Source organism: Lampetra planeri, chromosome 25 (assembly GCF_965212315.1).
Source record: "Lampetra planeri chromosome 25, kcLamPlan1.2.h2, whole genome shotgun sequence".
In the NCBI taxonomy this organism is placed as follows: Eukaryota; Metazoa; Chordata; class Hyperoartia; order Petromyzontiformes; family Petromyzontidae; genus Lampetra; species Lampetra planeri.
This window is the reverse complement of record NC_136131.1, coordinates 2,379,249-2,399,713: the sequence shown is the minus strand read 5'-3', so window position 1 is coordinate 2,399,713 and position 20,465 is coordinate 2,379,249. Positions and strand designations below refer to the sequence as shown.

General features: G+C 49.6%; 1 protein-coding gene across 2 annotated transcripts in view; it reads left to right on the top strand.

Moving 5' to 3' along the window:
* The first annotated feature begins 7,015 nt into the window (after positions 1–7,015).
* Positions 7,016–20,465, top strand: part of LOC144727237 (cyclin-dependent kinase-like 1) — a 51,547-nt gene continuing 38,097 nt past the window's right edge. Inside the window, exons 1-2 of one of the 2 annotated variants that reach the window (XM_078605920.1) lie at positions 7,016–8,139; positions 15,264–15,462. In XM_078605920.1, the coding sequence (XP_078462046.1) occupies positions 15,295–15,462 (168 nt within the window). In that variant the 5' untranslated portion in view covers positions 7,016–8,139; positions 15,264–15,294. The remainder of the gene's footprint in view (positions 8,140–15,263; positions 15,463–20,465) is intronic. The other variant, XM_078605919.1, reaches the window with a different exon arrangement.

Sequence of the window (20,465 nt, the reverse complement as noted above, 5' to 3'; positions counted from 1 at the left end):
AGACCCACCCTGAGACCCACAGAGAGACTCACAGTGAGACCCACCCTGAAACTCACAGTGAGACTCACAGTGAGACCCACAGTGAGACCCACAGAGATACCCACAGTGAGACCCACAGTGAGACCCACCGTGAAACCTACAGAGAGACCCACAGTGAGACCCACAGTGAGACCCACAGTGAGACCCACCCTGAGACCCACAGTGAGACCCACAGTGAGACCCACAGTGAGACCCACCCTGAGACCCACAGTGAGACCCACAGTGAGACCCACAGTGAGACCCACAGTGAGACCCACTGTGAGACCCACAGTGAGACCCACCCTGAGACGCACCCTGAGACCCACAGTGAGACTCACAGTGAGACCCACAGTGAGACCCACAGTGAGACCCACAGAGAGACCCACCGTGAGACCCACAGTGAGACCCACCCTGAGACCCACAGTGAGACTCACAGTGAGACCCACAGTGAGACCCACAGAGAGACCCACAGTGAGACCCACAGTGAGACCCACAGTGAGACCCACAGAGAGACCCACAGTGAGACCCACAGTGAGACCCACAGTGAGACCCACAGTGAGACCCACAGAGAGACCCACAGTGAGACCCACAGTGAGACCCACAGTGAGACCCACCGTGAGACCCACAGAGAGACCCACAGTGAGACCCACCGTGAGACCCACAGTGAGACTCACAGTGAGACCCACAGAGAGACCCACAGTGAGACCCACAGTGAGACCCACAGTGAGACTCACAGTGAGACTCACAGTGAGACCCACCCTGAGACCCACAGTGAGACCCACCCTGAGACCCACCCTGAGACCCACAGTGAGACCCACAGTGAGACCCACCCTGAGACCCACAGTGAGACCCACACTGAGACCCACCCTGAGACCCACAGTGAGACCCACAGAGAGACCCACCGTGAGATCCACAGTGAGACTCACAGAGAGACCCACAGTAAGACCCACAGTGAGACCCACCCTGAGACCTACCCTGAGACCCACAGAGAGACTCACAGTGAGACCCACCCTGGAACTCACAGTGAGACTCACAGTGAGACCCACAGTGAGACCCACAGAGATACCCACAGTGAGACCCACAGTGAGACTCACAGTGAGACCCACAGTGAGACCCACCCTGAGACTCACAGTGAGACCCACCCTGAGACCCACAGTGAGACCCACAGTGAGACTCACAGAGAGACTCACAGAGAGACCCACAGTGAGACTCACAGAGAGACCCACCCTGAGACCCACAGTGAGACTCACAGTGAGACCCACAGAGAGACCCACCGTGAGACCCACAGTGAGATTCACAGAGAGACCCACAGAGAGACCCACAGTGAGACCCACCCTGAGACTCACAGTGAGACCCACAGAGAGACCCACCCTGAGACTCACAGTGAGACCCACCGCTCTAATCCCCCGTAGGCCTCCATCCACCCCCTGCTGGGGATTCGATCATTCGTCACATTTTAGGGCAATGATTGAGTATTACAAAACAAATCTACTCTTCATTTTGTTTTGAGGAGCTCGTTTGCATTTGTACGTCATCGTTTGTAAAGTTGGCTCTGCCCCCGTCATCGTAACCATATAATTTACGTAACGTTAACATACATACGAAAACAACTGTTACACGCGCATTTAAAAAAGAATATGGTTCATCCTTTTTGGCGTAGGCCAGTCAGTTTCCAGGACAATGCATACATTGTAATCAGAGCACAAAGCACGTGTGGTTAATGCAGACGTGATGCCTTGCAACAACACGTGTATTTGTTGTTGGTTGAAGATCTGAACACCTCCTGTGCGCTTGCCGGAAAGGGCGAATCCTATTAATGTATCATCACATTCATGCCAGCATAGAGGGTCCCGTGGAGAGATGGTGCTTGCAATACACTGGCATGCGTGCAATTGTGAGCAGATCCTGTTCATGCAAAAATGTATGGCTCACATCCGGTACCGTCTTCACATGATTACAAAGATCGTTTTTATATCATCACAAAGAGTAACGTCTTCACATCGTCACAACAAGCAGCGTCTTCACATCGCCAGGGAGGTGATTTCAGTAAAATTTTGACTTAAAGTTTTCGTGACTGCAGGAATCCATATTCTTTGGTTCTTTCGGTAAAGTCACGTAGGTAGAAAATAACATAAATTAGATCACGACGTTTCGGGCGCAACACAAGCGATCGATACGTCGTGATTTAACTTAGTTTATTTTATACCTACGTGACTTTACCGAAAGACCCAAACGAGTCGAGTGATTTCAATTGCTCGCTCAGAAGCGAAGGCAAAGAAGAGTTTCAGTTTCATTCAGTTTTCAGTCTCATTTATTAGGTATAGCCCTGTGAGCCATTCGGCTCTTGAATCGGGTGCAACCACAACAAACATAAATATGAACAAGAAAACATCTTAAAGTGACTATGCACAAACAGAAAAATCCAGGAAAAAAACAGCAACTGAATCTTCCAGAAAAAGCACCGTACACCAAAGCTGTGTGCAAACATCCCAGTGGGATGCAAGTCTAACAACAACAACAACCACAAGACAACTTTGATTAAATTTCGATTTAAAGCTTTCGTGACTGCAGGGGTTCATCTTCTTGGTTCTTTCGGTAAAGTCACGTAGAATGGAAATAATAAAATAATAAAAAGAAAACATAACGTCGTGAGAATTAGTTTATTATTTTTATTATTTTATTATTTCCACTCTACGTGACTTTACCGAAAGAACCAAGAAGATGAACTTTGATTAAAGCCATCAGTCGAACTCCGTGCTACAACAGACAGAGGAGGGCACGGCGGCCGCACGCTGCGGGATCGTCTCGAGGCTGTTATTCCTCGTTCGACGTTAACGTCGCCACTGACGGCAATGGGCGTTCGAGGGCAAGCGGGGGGGAGGGGCGGGGGGGAGCTCCCGCTCGTACTTGCCGCCGTCTGTGAATAAACCCGCTCGCTCGCTCGTGGCGCTTCGGTCCCATTCGTGAATGTCTCGAGACGTCGTTTCTGCGTTGCGTGGACGTTGGGTAATGTTAGTCTGTGGGCAATGTTAGTCTGTGGGCAATGTTAGTCTATGGGCAGTGTTAGTCTGTGGGCAATGTTAGTCTATGGCAGTGGCGGCTCCTGCAAAATCTCTCAGGGGGGGCAAATGTCTGGATGATTGATAAGGATAAGGTCCACCCATGCAATGGATAAATTAACAGCTTAAGCATGTAAAGGCAACTTCACTTCTTTAATATTAATGAAAAATAAAGTGAATCTTACAATACATCTTGTTTGTTTCTATACTCACTATTAATACAATCCACTCAAGTTTATTTTATTAAAGATTCCACTAGGTGGCGACAAATTATATTGTTGTATGAAACGTGCTTACGTATGATGACGTAAGCACGTTAGGGCGAGCCCTCCCGGAAGCCATAGAGAATGCATTGCAGCGCCCCCGTTCGAAAAAAAACATCTTTGAATGTAAGTCTATGGGACCACTCGGGGCGATTCTCAGCTGGAGGGAAATCGCCCAAAAAGAGGCGGTACTCCACAGAACGTGACATGACGCTGATTGGACTATATCCAGAGGCACAGTGACGGCTAGCGTGACTCTGTGGTTGAATGACATTGGTGGTGCGTCGCCCAATCGCCCTAATGAAGAAACCGCCCCTGGTCTATGGGCAATGTTAGTCTATGGGTAATGTTAGTCTGTGGGCAGTGTTAGTCTATGGGCAATGTTAGTCTGTGGGCAGTGTTAGTCTGTGGGCAGTGTTAGTCTATGGGCAATGTTATTCTATGGGCAATATTAGTCTATGGGCAGTGTTAGTCTATGGGCAATGTTAGTCTGTGGGAAGTGTTAGTCTATGGGCAGTGTTAGTCCATGGGCAATGTTAGTCTATGGGCAATGTTAGAATATATGGGCAATGTTAGTCTATGGGCAATGTTGGTCTATGGGCAATGTTAGTCTATGGGCAATGTTAGTATATATGGGCAATGTTAGTCTATGGGCAATGTTGGTCTATGGGCAATGTTAGTCTATGGGCAATGTGAGTCTTTGGGCAATGTTAGTATATATGGGCAATGTTGGTCTATGTGCAATGTTAGTCTATGGGCAATGTGAGTCGTTGGGCAATGTTAGTATATATGGGCAATGTTGGTCTATGGGCAATGTTAGTCTATGGGCAATGTGAGTCTAGTCTATGGGTAATGTTGCCGACCGCTGATCCAGTTTATTCCCAATAAAGGTGGAAAAATCCTCATTGTTAGCGACTCATTGTCCTTATCTCTCGTTTATTAAAAGGTTTGGAATCCTTTCAACTGCTCGATGATTTTGACACCTCGACCTTAAATGTTGACATTTAAACTGGTATGAAAAGTAGTGCGATGTGTGGCGGTCCGAGACTGATCAAATATTCCCGCTTCAACATTTTTAAAACAGATCGTGATTATCTTCACAAACGAAAAATGTCCGTGACTAAATTCCAAGCACCTCCATGAAACGAATCGTGGCTTTATCAGCAGCAGCAGCAGCAAAATATCAACGCACTACCGCAGATAAATACACAGACCAACCCAATTGCGTGTATCGGCATGCCTCTTTACGGGGCAGTTAAAACTATAAAAAAACATTGATGAATCATGGGACCTTCTTTGTCAGTATCAAAATATGCGAATAGGTTTTTAACATCTTAACACCGGTTTTGTTGCCAGAAAAAAAGGTGAAAACCTATTCTCAACATTGATGAAATCACGATGTTTTCTTTCTCTCCCATCCACCCAAAAGGACTTTGGCGTGATAATGTTTGCGCATGAGTCGGCTCCAGTGAGTCGGTGTGGTGCATTGTCAGGGGCGCTAAGGGAACCCGTGTGGGTCACAGAGGGGGGTGGTGGTGGTGTGGTGGTGGTGGTGGTGGGGGGGGTGGTGGTGGGGGGGGGCTTCACATAACGACTGAGAGAAGAGCATAAACTCGCCCTCGTGTTTGTTCGCGCGTGCAACTTTTGTGGGCGCTAAGCAAACAGCGTGGCGGTCCGAGTGAGCCAAGAGGCCATTGAAAGGCGCTGCACAACACAAACACAGTCACCCAGCATCCGTAGCACCCCCCCTCCTCCTCCTCCTCAGCCACACTCCGTGCGTTGGTCGCACCAAAGACAAAGACTCCACACCCCCCCCCCCCCCCCCGGCTACTCCTCCACCGGTATAGCCTTGGCAGGTAGTTGGGGCAAGTGCTGGGAGCTTCTTCGTCATCGTGTGGCTGATGGTGATGACGACAAGATGGGTGATGATGATGACAAGATGAGTGATGATGATAATAAAGACGGTTGATGATGATGAAACGATGGGTGATGATGATGATGACGTCAAGATGGGTGATGATGTTGACGACAAAGACGGTTGATGATGATGACAAAGATGGGTGATGATGATGATGATGATGACACGATGGGTGATGATGATGACACGATGGGTGATGATGATGATGACGACAAAGATGGGTGATGATGATGATGATGATGACGACAAAGATGATTTAAGATGATGACGACAAAGACGGTCACTGCTTCGCGCGCTGTCAGCTGCGCTTCTGCAGCCGTCTGGAACGCTCCTCCCGATATCACGAACCCGCTGGAGCTACGCACTTTAAAATCATCATCTTGATTGACAAACTCACTTCTTTAAATCGGCTTGTTGTGTTTAGTTTGTTGTCTTTCCCCAGCAAGACATCCGATTAGCACGTTTGGCTACGTACGGTGCTAAAGAAGTTCATCATACACAGGTGTTGACGCGGAGCGACGGCTTTGACGTTACATGGAGGTGCTTGTGCCGGATTATGTGGGCGAGGGAGCGGCTGGGGTGATGCCTCCTCTGTCGTGTTTGCGAAGTCGGGCATTGAGTCGTGAAATGCGTCTTGTCTCAACGGGTACTGGGCCTCCCCTAGGTTGACTCGGCCTCAAATGAGTACCTGGTGCGGTGTGTAAAAAACATCACCGCTGGGGGGACAAAGGCGGCCGGGCGTGGTGCTGGCTACTGGGATAATCCGGCACTGTAGCCGGGCACGAGTTGGGGGTGTCGTGGTGGGTGTGGGGGTGTTGGGGGTGTTGTGGTGGGTGTTGGGGGTGTCGCGGTGGGTGTTGGGGGTGTTGGGGTCTCGTGGTGGGTGTTGGGGGTGTCGTGGTGGGTGTTGGGTGTGTCGGGGGTGTTGGGGGTGTCGTGGTGGGTGTTGGGGGTGTTGGGGGTGTCGTGGTGGGTGTTGGGGGTGTCGTGGTGGGTGTTGGGTGTGTTGGGGTGTCGTGGTGGGTGTTGGGTGTGTCGGGGGTGTTGGGGGTGTCGTGGTGGGTGTTGGGGGTGTCGTGGTGGGTGTTGGGGGTGTTGGGGGTGTTGGGAGGGTCGTGGTGGGTGTCGTGGTGGGTGTTGGGGGTGTTGGGGGTGTCGTGGTGGGTGTTGGGGGTGTTGGGGGGGTCGTGGTGGGTGTTGGGGGTGTTGTGGGTGATGGGGGTGTCGTGGTGGGTGTTGGGGGTGTCGTGGTGGGTGTTGTGGGTGTTTGGGGGTGTTGGGGGTGTTGGGGGGGTCGTGGTGGGTGTTGGGGGTGTCGTGGTGGGTGTTGTGGGTGTTGGGGGTGTCGTGTTGGGTGTTGGGGGTGTCGTGGTGGGTGTTGGGGGGGTCGTGGTGGGTGTTGGGGGTGTTGGGGGGGTTGGGGGTGTTGGGGGTGTCGTGGTGGGTGTTGGGGGTGTCGTGGTGGGTGTTGGGGGGGGTCGTGGTGGGTGTTGGGGGTGTTGGGGGGGTTGGGGGTGTTGGGGGTGTCGTGGTGGGTGTTGGGGATGTCGTGGTGGCGGCGGGGAGGAATGACAACACATGGATGAATGGGGGGGGGGGGGATGGAACAAGAGAGACGGGCCCGCGTTGATGGTGCTCGCGGTTTATAATAGCGCCGTGCCAACAGCGATAACAACAACAGAGTCGCCGCCGAATGAGAGAGACGGTTAATCCGAAAACCACCCAATGGTTCTAATTGTTTGCTGTTGCCAGAGGCGCGTACGGTATTGCGTGTAAAGTTGCCTTGAAGTTTAAACACGTGTTCACAAGACACACAACGCCAACAATTACATCGTTGCTTAACGCTTATACCGTGCTCTAGCGATTATTATAAAACACAACCCCCCACCACCCTCTGTGCTTTAACAGTCAGTGAGTGGTGAGTCTTATCATTGTGTAAATGTGCGCCTGTGTGCGTGCGGTGCGGGGGAGCGGTGGTGCAGCGGTTAGCGCTACGCTGCGCTCCAAAACCCCGGCTAACAGCGGTGACGATTACCTGAACCGGTCATGGGCCTATCCTAGGTCGACTCAGCCTTAAATGATGAACCTGGTGTAGCGGTGTGTAAACAGCACTGGGGGGAGACAAAGGCGGCTAGCCACCTCCTCGTGTGCCGTGTCGGCCTTAATAGGTGCTCGCTAACAGCACTTGCCCCAACAGGCTGTAAAGGCTTTACGGGAGATCTTTGTATTTGGTGCGAGACCAGCTCTGTATAACGATTGACGCCGTGCACAGCGTTGGGCAATAGTTGCCCAACGCTGTGCACGAGCTGCTTGCCAGTTTCCCAGAGCGTTGAGAAAAGCGAGCTGCCACTCATCATGATCCTCATCATCATCCTCTCGTGTAACCCTTCACCCACCCCCCGCCCCCCTCTCTCCACAATGCTTCTCTTGCCCAGCACCCACCTCCCCGCTACCTCCTCCTGCCTCTTCTTTCACCACCCCACCCTGAGTAATCACGAGTAACAATCAGGCGCACACACCACGCACACGCACAGGTGGTGGCCAAGCAGGTAGCATCGACGCGGTCACCTGGGCACGCTGAGCGTTTGGGACAAGCAGCCAAAACACACACACACAAGCCTACAGGGTCCACTCAAGCCACGGGTGACTCAAGCCAGCGGTGGATCAACTGAGGGCTGACTCAGGCCAAGGCTGACTCAAGCCAAGGCTGACTCAAGCAAGGTTTGATCCAAGCCACAGTCGACTCAAGCCAGGGGTGACTCTCAAGTGAGGGCTGACACAGCGGCCCCACCACGCAGCCGATGAAGCAGGGAGCATCACCACCCGGAGAGGTGATGCAGCGTGGTTGAAGGGAGACGCCACACAACATCACGCCGACACGGTGAGCAGAACGTGGGATTGTGACCGTGTCCCCCGGATTACACGAGGCACTTGCCCTCCCCCTCTTCTGTATTTTAAAGAAAAGGTTTGAAGGTGCGTCCTATAATCCAATCGTTGTGCTTGTTGTGAACGTGCGTGTACCAGATTTCTCTAAGTGTATCATTGACACTTGGGCCGCGGAGTTTGGGGTGCGTCTTACATTAATCTGGGGGGTTACGGTATTTTCTCTGTGGGGTTCACAGCGTCTTCTTCGTTTGGCTGATGTTGATCTTTAGATCTCTGTGTGAGTCTATGGGTCTCAGTGTGAATCTTTAGTTATCTGTGTGAGTCTGTGGTCGCTATGTGAGTCTATGGGTTTCAGTGTGAATATATAGATCTCTGTGTGAGTCCATGGGTCTGTATGTCAATCTATGGGTCTCAGTGTGATTATAAAGATATATGTGTGAGTCTGTGGGTCTCTATGTGAGTCCATGAGTCTGTATGCCAGTCTATGGGTCTCTGTGTGAATCTATAGATCTCTGTATTAGTCTATGGGTCTCTATGCCAGTCTGTGGGTCTGTGTGAATCTATAGATCTATGTGAGTCTGTGGTCGCTATGTGAGTCTGAGTTTCCGTGTGAATCTATAGATCGCTGTGTGAGTCTGTGGTCGCTACATGAGTCTATGGGTCTCTGTGTGAATCTATGGATCTCTGTGTGAGTCTGTGGTCGCTATGTGAGTCTATGGGTTTTCCGTGTAAATCTATGGATCTCTGTGTGAGTCTGTGGTTCTGTATGCCAATCTATGGGTCTCAGTGTGAATCTATAGATCTCTGTCTTCTTCGGATGGCCGATGTTGATGTCGACGAACGGCTGTAACTTTACATTGAGGTGGTTAATGCGCAGGATGATTGCGTCGCGAGTAGTGGATCACTGTGGTGGTGGTGGTGATCCCTCCTCCGCATATGTGAATCGGGCATTGAGTTGTTGGTGTGTGTTCCGTGGCCGTATGTTCACACAGTTGATCCATCTTCACGTGCATGATCCTGAGCAAAAGTATTTGTACGTTAAGTGAGTTCTTGTATGAAGAGCGTGAGGTTGTGGAATAGTGTAGAGATCACTGCTATTACGATATATTTTTACATTTGACTACCTATGGCCCACTGAACTGTATAGCTCTTTTTCAGAAGCGAACTGGCTATCGAAAATGATAGCTCAACGAAGTGGCTTATCACGTCAAATACTCTGAACGCATTTTGATCCTAAATGTGGAGGGTAAAACCGGAGGCCCCGGAGAAAAATCCATGCGACCACGGGGAGAGAGAGAAAGACACGCAAATTCCAAATATACATGCCTCAGGGTCGTGATCAAACCCACGACCTCCTGTATAGTAGGCGACGCAGTTAACATCTCGCCACCGCCAGCGCCCACATCGTGACACAAGCTACAGGGAAGGGAGTAAAGAGGCGGTGAGTGAATCGCAATATGCCAAGCAGGTTGCTGACCAATGCGGATGGCTTACTGAGTTATCTCCTGCGATCTGGTGGAGTGTCTGGATGTTGCTGCGTCTCCCACCTTACTGAGTTATCTCCTGCGAGCTGGTGGAGTGTCTGGATGTTGCTGCGTCTCCCACCTTACTGAGTTATCTCCTGCGAGCTGGTGGAGTGTCTGGATGTTGCAGCGTCTCCCACCTTACTGAGTCATCTCCTGCGAGCTGGTGGAGTGTCTGGATGTTGCAGCGTCTCCCACCTTACTGAGTCATCTCCTGCGAGCTGGTGGAGTGTCTGGATGTTGCAGCGTCTCCCACCTTACTGAGTCATCTCCTGCGAGCTGGTGGAGTGTCTGGATGTTGCAGCGTCTCCCACCTTACTGAGTCATCTCCTGCGAGCTGGTGGAGTGTCTGGATGTTGCAGCGTCTCCCACCTTACTGAGTCATCTCCTGCGAGCTGGTGGAGTGTCTGGATGTTGCAGTGTCTCCCACCTTACTGAGTTATCTCCTGCGAGCTGGTGGAGTGTCTGGATGTTGCAGCGTCTCCCACCTTACTGAGTCATCTCCTGCGAGCTGATGGAGTGTCTGGATGTTGCAGCGTCTCCCACCTTACTGAGTCATCTCCTGCGAGCTGGTGGAGTGTCTGGATGTTGCAGTGTCTCCCACCTTACTGAGTTATCTCCTGCGAGCTGGTGGAGTGTCTGGATGTTGCAGCGTCTCCCACCTTACTGAGTCATCTCCTGCGAGCTGGTGGAGTGTCTGGATGTTGCAGCGTCTCCCACCTTACTGAGTCATCTCCTGCGAGCTGGTGGAGTGTCTGGATGTTGCAGTGTCTCCCACCTTACTGAGTTATCTCCTGCGAGCTGGTGGAGTGTCTGGATGTTGCAGCGTCTCCCACCTTACTGAGTCATCTCCTGCGAGCTGGTGGAGTGTCTGGATGTTGCAGTGTCTCCCACCTTACTGAGTCATCTCCTGCGAGCTGGTGGAGTGTCTGGATGTTGCAGCGTCTCCCACCTTACTGAGTCATCTCCTGCGAGCTGGTGGAGTGTCTGGATGTTGCTGCGTCTCCCACCTTACTGAGTCATCTCCTGCGAGCTGGTGGTGTGTCTGGATGTCCATGCGTCTCCCACCTTACTGAGTCATCTCCTGCGATCTGGTGGTGTGTCTGGATGTCCATGCGTCTCCCACCTTACTGAGTCATCTCCTGCGATCTGGTGGTGTGTCTGGATGTCCATGCGTCTCCCACCTTACTGAGTTATCTCCTGCGAGCTGGTGGTGTGTCTGGATGTCCATGCGTCTCCCACCTTACTGAGTCATCTCCTGCGATCTGGTGGTGTGTCTGGATGTCCATGCGTCTCCCACCGTACTGAGTCATCTCCTGCGAGCTGGTGGAGTGTCTGGATGTCCATGCGTCTCCCACCTTACTGAGTCATCTCCTGCGATCTGGTGGTGTGTCTGGATGTCCATGCGTCTCCCACCGTACTGAGTCATCTCCTGCGAGCTGGTGGAGTGTCTGGATGTCCATGCGTCTCCCACCTTACTGAGTCATCTCCTGCGAGCTGGTGGAGTGTCTGGATGTCCATGCGTCTCCCACCTTACTGAGTCATCTCCTGCGAGCTGGTGGAGTGTCTGGATGTCCATGCGTCTCCCACCTTACTGAGTTATCTCCTGCGAGCTGGTGGAGTGTCTGGATGTCCATGCGTCTCCCACCTTACTGAGTCATCTCCTGCGAGCTGGTGGAGTGTCTGGATGTCCATGCGTCTCCCACCTTACTGAGTCATCTCCTGCGAGCTGGTGGAGTGTCTGGATGTCCATGCGTCTCCCACCTTACTGAGTTATCTCCTGCGAGCTGGTGGAGTGTCTGGATGTCCATGCGTCTCCCACCTTAGCAATATATATTTTAAATTGGCCAAACAGGGAAATGCAACATCTTGAATACACAGTACGGCTTTCACACTTCATGTATTTTAACAGCAGGGTGCGTATACACAGTGTGGGTATCACAGGGTGGGGGCGAGTCTCCACGTCCCCTTTAGCGTTGAGCCCCGTGGGTTGACGCATTGGCACGGGTTTCAGTATCGCGTCTGATGGCGCACCGCGTGGTTATCAGTGTTTCACTTCAAACTCAAGAGAGGCATCAAGGCGCCTTGGTCTCGTGACAGTTTTATTCGCGCAATCTGGGGGCCAGTCGACAGACAGGCTGGTGGGAGGGAGAGGAGGAGGGATGCTCAAGAGGTTGTGTTTTATTACGTGGTACGCGGGGGCGCTGCGGTGATGAGATGTTAACTCCCTCGCCTGGTGTGCAGGAGGTCGTGGGTTCGATTCTGACACTGACGCCTGTTGCTGTATATTTGGAGTTTGCGTGTCTCTCTCTCTCCGTGGCCGTGTGGATTCCGGGTCCTCTGGGTTTCCCCTCCACATTTAGAATCAACAAGCACGCGTTTAGAGTGTGGGGCTTCTGCTATAAATGTCCACGAGATAAGCCACTTCGTTGAGCTATCATTTGTCATAGCCAGGTCGCTTCTGAAAAAGCGCTACGTTGCTCAGTGGGCTTTATCAGTTTGTCTTTAGACAGTGTATCACGTGATGGAATATGGACATTCAGCGATGGTTTCCAATAGAAATTCCAGAGCGTGACGCGTATCGCGACTACTGGCGTGGTTACTGCTCTCCCAGTGAGCTGCACTCATCGATTCTTCTGCGCATGGGTCGGAGTTGGTCCACCAGATTCTGATTCATCTGGTCCACACTGTGTAACAACCACCACTACCAACAAACAATATTGCAGGTTACAGCAAAACACGTACACAGTCGCTCACTTACTCACCCACTCACTAAATCATTCAGCCACTCAATCACTCACCCTTTCACTCACCCACTCACTCCATCACCTACTCACCACGCTGCAGGTCACAGCAAAATACTTACACGATCACTCACCCACCCACCCGCTAACGCACTCACCACCTCACTCACCCTTTCACTTATTCACTCACCCACCACGCCGCAGGTGACAACAATACACTTACATAATTACTTAATAACCCACTCGCTAACTCACTCACCCACTCACCCATCCACTCACCGTTTCACCCAGTCACTTAGCCATCCACTCACTCAATCACTCCCTCACTCTCTCACTCACCCACTCACCACGCCGCAGGTCACAACAATACACTTACACAAGCAATAGGAAATGGCTATTATTCTCCACAAACGTTGCTTTTATGACCAGGACTTTATGTGAACGAAATACACAAATGCACACCACGTTTTCTCATTGAAAATAGGTACATTTCAAAGCAATGTTTGTGGGGAAAAATAGCTATTTTCTGCACTTTTGAGGCATACGCAATTAGGAAATAACACTTACTACCCAGGAACAAAAAAAATGTGTTACAGTGTTATTTATTAATAGGCCGTGGTGGGGCATTTGTGGATCCGTGTTCAGTCGACCCTTCACAGACACGAGTGAGCGAGTGAGGGGCGTGCCCCCTACTCACGTCACTACTACACGTCACTACAACACGTCACTACACACGTCACAACACGTCACAATGTTACGGTTTCAAGCATGGGCGGAACTTGTGGGGAAGGGGGGGGCACGGGCCGGGGGAGGGGTGCAATGCCCCTCCCAAACTGGACAACTTCATTAATTCATTTTCAGAAGTTTACAATTAAGAGTACAAATGAATAGATTATATGTGGGCGCGATGTGTAATGTGAGGGATAACCCGAATCCCTGCCCCGCACCCCCAAAGTATATAAGTCAAACTCGGCCTATGGCTTTAAGGCTTTCGGAGGAGGGAGATGCACTCACAGTCGTCAAAACGTCAAGTTGAGTTCGCTTAAAAACCACGTGGCGCTCCTTATCTGGCACAAATCCATAGCTGTCAACCCCTTATCAGTGCCCTGCCTTATCACAGACCAATTCAGACCTTATTGGTCACCCCGCGCCCTTATAAATCTCAGCGTTCATCCTACAAAGTCCCGTTACAAGGGAGAAACACAAACAAATAGACACAAATTAACGTTTTTTTGTGCCCGTATTGAAACGGCTGTGTACGCCGTACGGACCTGAAAACTCAATTTCCCTGCACAAGTCTACGGGCTAAACCGTGTGGGTTGACGGCTATGCAAACCTGCCACCCGAAGCGCCGTTGATGGCGGTTTCCAGCAGCGGAGATATTTGCGAGAGGCACGGTGCTGTTGACAAGGCCAGGCAGGTTCCTCGGGCGGGCGAGGGTGGTGAGAGGAGACAGAGCCAAAGGGACACGGTGACTGAGAGAAGCCGGGGGCCATTGCGATCCTCCTCATCTTGCCCCCATGTCCCCTTCAGCCGCACGGGACACGTGACCCACAGACTTAAAGGGTACGCTCGTGGATGCACGTCGAACTTCCTTCGCACCGTACGTAGCCCCAACCGCAACTGTGTCTCGGAGAATCCCACCACAGACGCACCAACCCGAAGTTCAAAACTCAAGGTCTGCACAATCAACGGTGTGAACGGTAGCCCCGAATGTTCCATTCGATGCATGCGCATGATGGTAGGGGGCCGTCCATAAATGACGTCACGCACCTGCGGGGTGGGGTCAGACATTTGTAACGATGTATGACGAGGGGGGGGGGGGTGAGAAATGTGACGTCACATCAAAATGCGACGTCACATCAAATTACGCGATTTTGGACGATTTTTGACCCCCTCCCTCGTCACACGGCGTCACAAAAAGTCAGACCCTACCTCAAATATGACGTCACAAAACTCTGCCTCCCCCCCGCAAATAAAACATGCTTCAAATCGCTTTAAACTATTGTCATTGTAGTGCGTATTTAATGTGGCGCTGCACTCTGATGTTGTAGGAGAAACATTTATTAAAAAGTCTGTTTAATTAAGTAGAACGTGTTGTCTATATTTATTTGAAGTTGCGCATTTTGATGTGACGTCACATTTCTCCAACCCCCCCCCCCACCTCGTCACACATCGTCACAAATGCCTGCCCCCCCCCCCAGGTGCGTGACATCATTTATGGACGGCCCCTAGGCTCTCCGTGATGCCATCACCTTCACGCCTTAATTCAAGGCCCAAACTTCTTTGGAATTCTCGCAAACCGCCTTATGAGGCTGGTTGTTGTAATCACCAGAGAAACGTCGTTCTCGAAATGTAAATGTTGTGGGTTTACTCTCCAACACACTGAAGTAGTGACTCATTGGCACGTGTTCTTTACGTGACAAACCTTACTGATTGGCTGTGTCGGGTGGTGATGGGTAAGCGACACATTTATACTTACGCGATCTCACCCCCCAAAAAACCTTTATTATTATGAATAATAAAGGTCGTGACAGCCTACGTGTTGAACTTACACGTGCATCTACTTCTCAGATGTGCTTCCGCGGCCATCTGCAATGCCATTCCGATATTAGAAAGCCACTGGAGCTACGCACTCGATTCAAGACACATTTCTTTAGAACTGCTTTTAGTGTTTAGTTTTGTTGTATTTCCCGAGCACCTCCAAATTAGCCCAGTTGACTCCGTACGCTACGAAATAAGTTCTACATACTGTACACACACACACCTATGTGCCGTCTGAGCCTTGACCGTTCCTGGCCCCCGCGGTGACCGTGACGACGCTTCTCATTATCGCGATGGCTGCGATGCAGGTCGCGGGACGGGGGAGACATTCGCGGAGCCATGGACAAGTACGAGAAGCTGGGCAAGGTGGGAGAGGGCTCCTACGGCGTGGTGTTCAAGTGCCGGCAACGGGACACGCAGCAGCTGGTCGCCGTCAAGAGGTTCATGGAGTCGGACGACGATTTGGTCATCCGCAAGATCGCGATACGGGAGATCAGGATGCTGAAGGCGAGTGCCGATCGTGGAACGCGTTTCAACTCGTGTAACGCCTGCCCAGACGTCGCCGGGCAGGCGTTCGCTCGCTGTCGTAGAGAAAGCGACGACTCAAGAGGAACCGCAGGACGAGCGGGAAGGCGGCAGCCACGCGATGAGCCGGCGCCAGCAATTGCTAAAGCTATGCAGACCTCTATTTATAAAGATGTTATCGGTCAATTAAAACTAAGCTAAAATGTTTTCTTTTACCAGGTCAGGCCAACTGAGCTATGTAGTTCTTCTTCATAAGTGACCTGGCCACATATGATAGCACAACGAAGTGGCTTATCGTGTGGAAATTTATAGCAGCCAAATACTCTGAACGCATTTTAATTTTAAATCTGGAGGGAAAAACCAGAGGACCCAGAGTAAAATCCACACTACCACGGGGAGAGAGACACGCAGACTCCAAATATGCAGGCGTCAGGGTCGGGATCGAACCCACGACCTTCTGTATACCAGGTGAGGTGTTTAATGTCTCATCACAGCGGCATTATTTACAGAGGCTGGTTGCTGGCTGACATTCCAGAAAAAAATCACCTGCTGTGTGCACAGAGAACATTTGTGATGCTGCTTGGAATTTTTGTCACACTGGATGTAAAAAAACGTTCAACTGTGTAATTTTATGAGTAAATACCCTGACATTTATGGTTTAAATGTCAAAACGTCACCGATTATATATTTTTAAAGCCACAGCATTATTGACAAACGCGTTTAGTATGTTTTGTTACTGTATGGAAGTAAATTATAATAATTTCTTACAATTGACATTTTTCGTCGGGGGGAAAAACCCACGGGGGAATCCTTGAACCAGTGGCAGGCGACGATGCGCTTTGCGAACGAAATAACCCCCTGCGAGAAACAAGTGGAACAACAACACAACAGCACGCAGTGCTTGAACTCACGTAATGCAGCAACGGCTGCCACTGAAACTCGAGCAGCTCACTTGCCATTGCTTGCTTCATTCACCACAGGGAAGGGAGATGATGCGCCTCACAAAGGCCGCTGAGACGCCCACAACAAAGCAGTGGGAACCCTGATAAATCATCCTAAAATAGTAATTCAAAGGTCAATAAATCATGCGCAGGTCAGTGGCACTACAGCTGTGTTCTTCATTGAAAGCCCTCCTGATATGCGGCTTCCCACAATACGTTGTGCCGTGGTGGTGAGATGTTAACTACTTCGCGTGGTATGCAGGAGGTCGTGGGTTCGATCCCGATCCCGACCCTGACGCCTGCTGTGTATTTAGAATTTGCTTGTTCTCCCCCACGCTATGAATAAACACGTGTTTCGAGTATTCAACTGCTGCTATACATTTCCACCTGATAAGCCACTTTTGTTGAACTATCATTTGTGGCCAGGCCGCGTATGAAAAAGAGCCGTATAGCTCTGTGGGTCTTACCTGGTAGAATAAAGTTAGTTGTTAGTTTAATACACAAAACCTAATGGTTTCAAATGTGTGGCGGCCATCACACATTCATGATGTCGTATTGGTGAAAGTGGCCGATAATGAGTGAAGAACACACCGGTGTAAGTGCTCGTTGTTATGCTGTTCCTCGTGCAATCCATCAGCTGTGCACGGCCTTCTGGGAGCGCGGAATTTCGGCAGCATTGTTTCAGAAACAGCAAACTTTGGACCAGTTTCGACAGGCATTGATGCACTTCCAGAAGTCCGTGTGATTGATTGTGTTATGGCAAGATGCTTTGCTTTTATGTGGAGAGACGGATATGTGAAGGAGACATCGCCTGCCAACTTAGTTCTTTAGACCGTGCTCTTCATTTTTCCCCCGTGAAAAATCCATGCCACCACGGGGAGAGAGACACGCAGACTCCAAATATCCAGGCGTCACAGGGTCGGGATCGAACCCACGACCTTCTGTATACCAGGTGAGGTGTTTAATATCTCATCACAGCGGCATTTTTACAGAGGCTGGTTGCTGGCTGACATTCCAGAGAAAAATCACCTGCTGATTGCACAGAGAACATCTGTGATGCTGCGAGGAATTTTTGTCACACTGGATGTAAAAAAATGGTTAACCGTGTATTTTTATGAGTAAATACCTTATCATTTATGGTTTAAATTAACAAAGGCCAATTGTAAAAAACGTCACCGATAATATATTTTTAAAGCCACAGTATTATTGACAAACGCGTTTAGTATGTTTTGTTACTGTTACGGTAGCTCCGTATGGAAGTAAATAATAATAATTTCTTACAATTGACATTTTTCGTCGGGGGGGAAATCCCACGGGGGAATCCTTGAACCAGTGGCAGGCGACGATGCGCTTCGCGAACGAAATAACCCCCTGCGAGAAACAAGTGGAACAACAACACAACAGCACGAAGTGCTTGAACTCACGTAATGCAGCAACGGCTGCCACTGAAACTCGAGCGGCTCACTTGCCATTGCTTGCTTCACCACAGGGAAGGGAGATGATGCTCCTCACAAAGGCCGCTGAGATGCCCGCAACAAAGCAGTGGGAGCCCTGATAAATCATCCTAAAATAGTAACTCAAAGGTCGATAAATCATGCGCAGGTCAGTGGCACTACAGCTGTGTTCTTCATTGAAAGCCCTCCTGATATGCGGCCTCCCACAATACGTTGTTCAAGTTCATTTCAAGTTCAAGTTCATTTATTAGGTATAGCCCTGTGAGCCATTTGGCTCTTGAATCGGGTGCAACCGCAACAAACAAAAAACAAAAACATGAACAAAAAACATCTTAAAGTGAATATGTGACTGAGATGTTAACTACTTCGCGTGGTATACAGGATGTCGTGGGTTCGATCCCAACCTTGACGCCTGCTGTATATTTAGAATTTGCTTGTTCTCCCCGACTTTTGTTGAGCTATCATTTGTGGCCAGGCCGCTTATGAAAAAGAGTGATATAGCTCAGTGGGTCTTACCTGGTAGAATAAGTTAGTTGTTAATTTAATACACAAAACCCAATGGTTTCAAATGTGTGGCAGCCATCACACATTCATGATGTCGTATTGGTGAAAGTGGCCGATAATGAGTGAAGAACACACCGGTGTAAGTGCTCGTTGTTATGCTGTTCCTCATGCAATCCATCAGCTGTGCACGGCCTTCTGGGAGCGCGGAATTTCGGCAGCATTGCTTCAGAAAAAGCAAACTTTGGACCAGTTTCGACAGGCATTGATGCACTTCCAGAAGTCCGTGTGGTTGATTGGGTTATGGCAAGATGTTTTGCTTTTATGTGGAGAGACGGATATGTGAAGGAGACATCGCCTGCCAACTTAGTTCTTTAGACCGTGCTCTACATTTTTCCCCCGTGTTGTACCGAATGCTGTCCGGCGCGATGTCTGACGTTTCGCTCCACGTTGCTGGGAGCTTTAGCAGGAGCTTCAGCTCCACGCGGTGAACTCAGAAACACGCTGTCCAGGCACTGGACTAGGGGCACATTTCATCTGTCAGTGTCTCATCGCAGCCACCACCCAATCACGACTAACGCTGTGCCCAGCCATGCTCCGAGGTTAATCACACAATCGGAAGGTCGTGAGTTTAAAATCCTGGTCATGGGTTCACACTTAGCCCATCATCCACGGGGATGAAACATCAAGTCAGTTCCTGTCTTGTGATAAGTCGGTGTTTTTCACTCATTTTCAGAGGGGGGAGGGCACGATCGCCGGTGAGACATCATCAGTGTGAGGGCCGCCACAGCGGCACGATGATGATGAGGGGTGTCTTCACTCTTTGTGTATTGTCGGGGGCCGCACTAAAGGTCCTTAGTGGCCCGTGGTGGCCTTGCAATGATCAACACTCTGATTACACTGGTCAACACACTTTTTCTGGCATAAGGTATTCCAACGGTTTTAATGTAATTTTGGGGTGCTGATTCCAAATCTGGCATCAGTTTTTGTCTATCACATCAGGTTTTTGAGATATCAAATATTGCATTTTCAATAAAAATTTCAGAAGAAAAAGATTAAATAAATGTGAATATCTACATAAAATGATATTATAAACACACTATCCTAAAAATACAGCACCATATTTTAACACTAAAGCAGTCACTGACTCGCAACAACTTGCAATCATAAGTGACAGAGTTAATTTCGGGTAAAATCAATGAAAATGGGGTATGCCGATAGCATAAAAATGAGATGTGATAGAGCGAATCTGAGATTAGATTTGGAATCAGCACCCTGAAATTAGTCTAAAACAGCTTCAAAAGTCCTGTCCAGAAATTTTTGTTGTTGTTGACCAGTGTAAGTCATCAATGGCCAATGTAGGGATATACTGAACCCCTGTTATAGAAACGTAGAAATACCACCGCTCAGGGCTGCCAACAGAGAGGAGCACTGCCCCGCGCTAACTAACACATGATTAGTTTGGGTGGCTACGTTCGGGGGCAAAAGAAGGTCAACGTACACAGAGACAGAGGTGCTGCCGGACTGGAGCACTCATAAGATGTCGCTTCCCATGAACTCCATGACCTCATGCATTTTTGCAAATCTCTGAAAACAAAATCCCATCGTTGACATATCCATGCTAAACTACAGGTAGTCCCCGAGTTACGATGGGGTCCGACTTACGATATTTCGATCTTACGATGGCGATAGTGATACGACAAAATTGCCATCAACAACCTAACATCGTTCAAGTATGCAGACGACGGACATAATCTTGGTGAGTACAGTACAATATGATACGTTACGATACGTTCAATGCATGTACGATACGTAGCTTTAGCGATTTCTTTTTAGGGTTACCACGATACGATACGTTCAATGCATGTTAAAAGTTTTTTTTATAGCAGATAGGATTGTTTCCTGAAAAAACTTTCTATAAATTGCAGTTCATATAGGTAGGCTAAGAATTTACCTTGTTTTTTACTTTACATTTTACTGTGCAATACAGTATTGTAATTAATAAATACATACAGCATATAGTTTGTACAGTACGGTACTGTAAATTGCTCTGTTTTGCTAAATTATCACTATTCTTTTAGACTCCTGG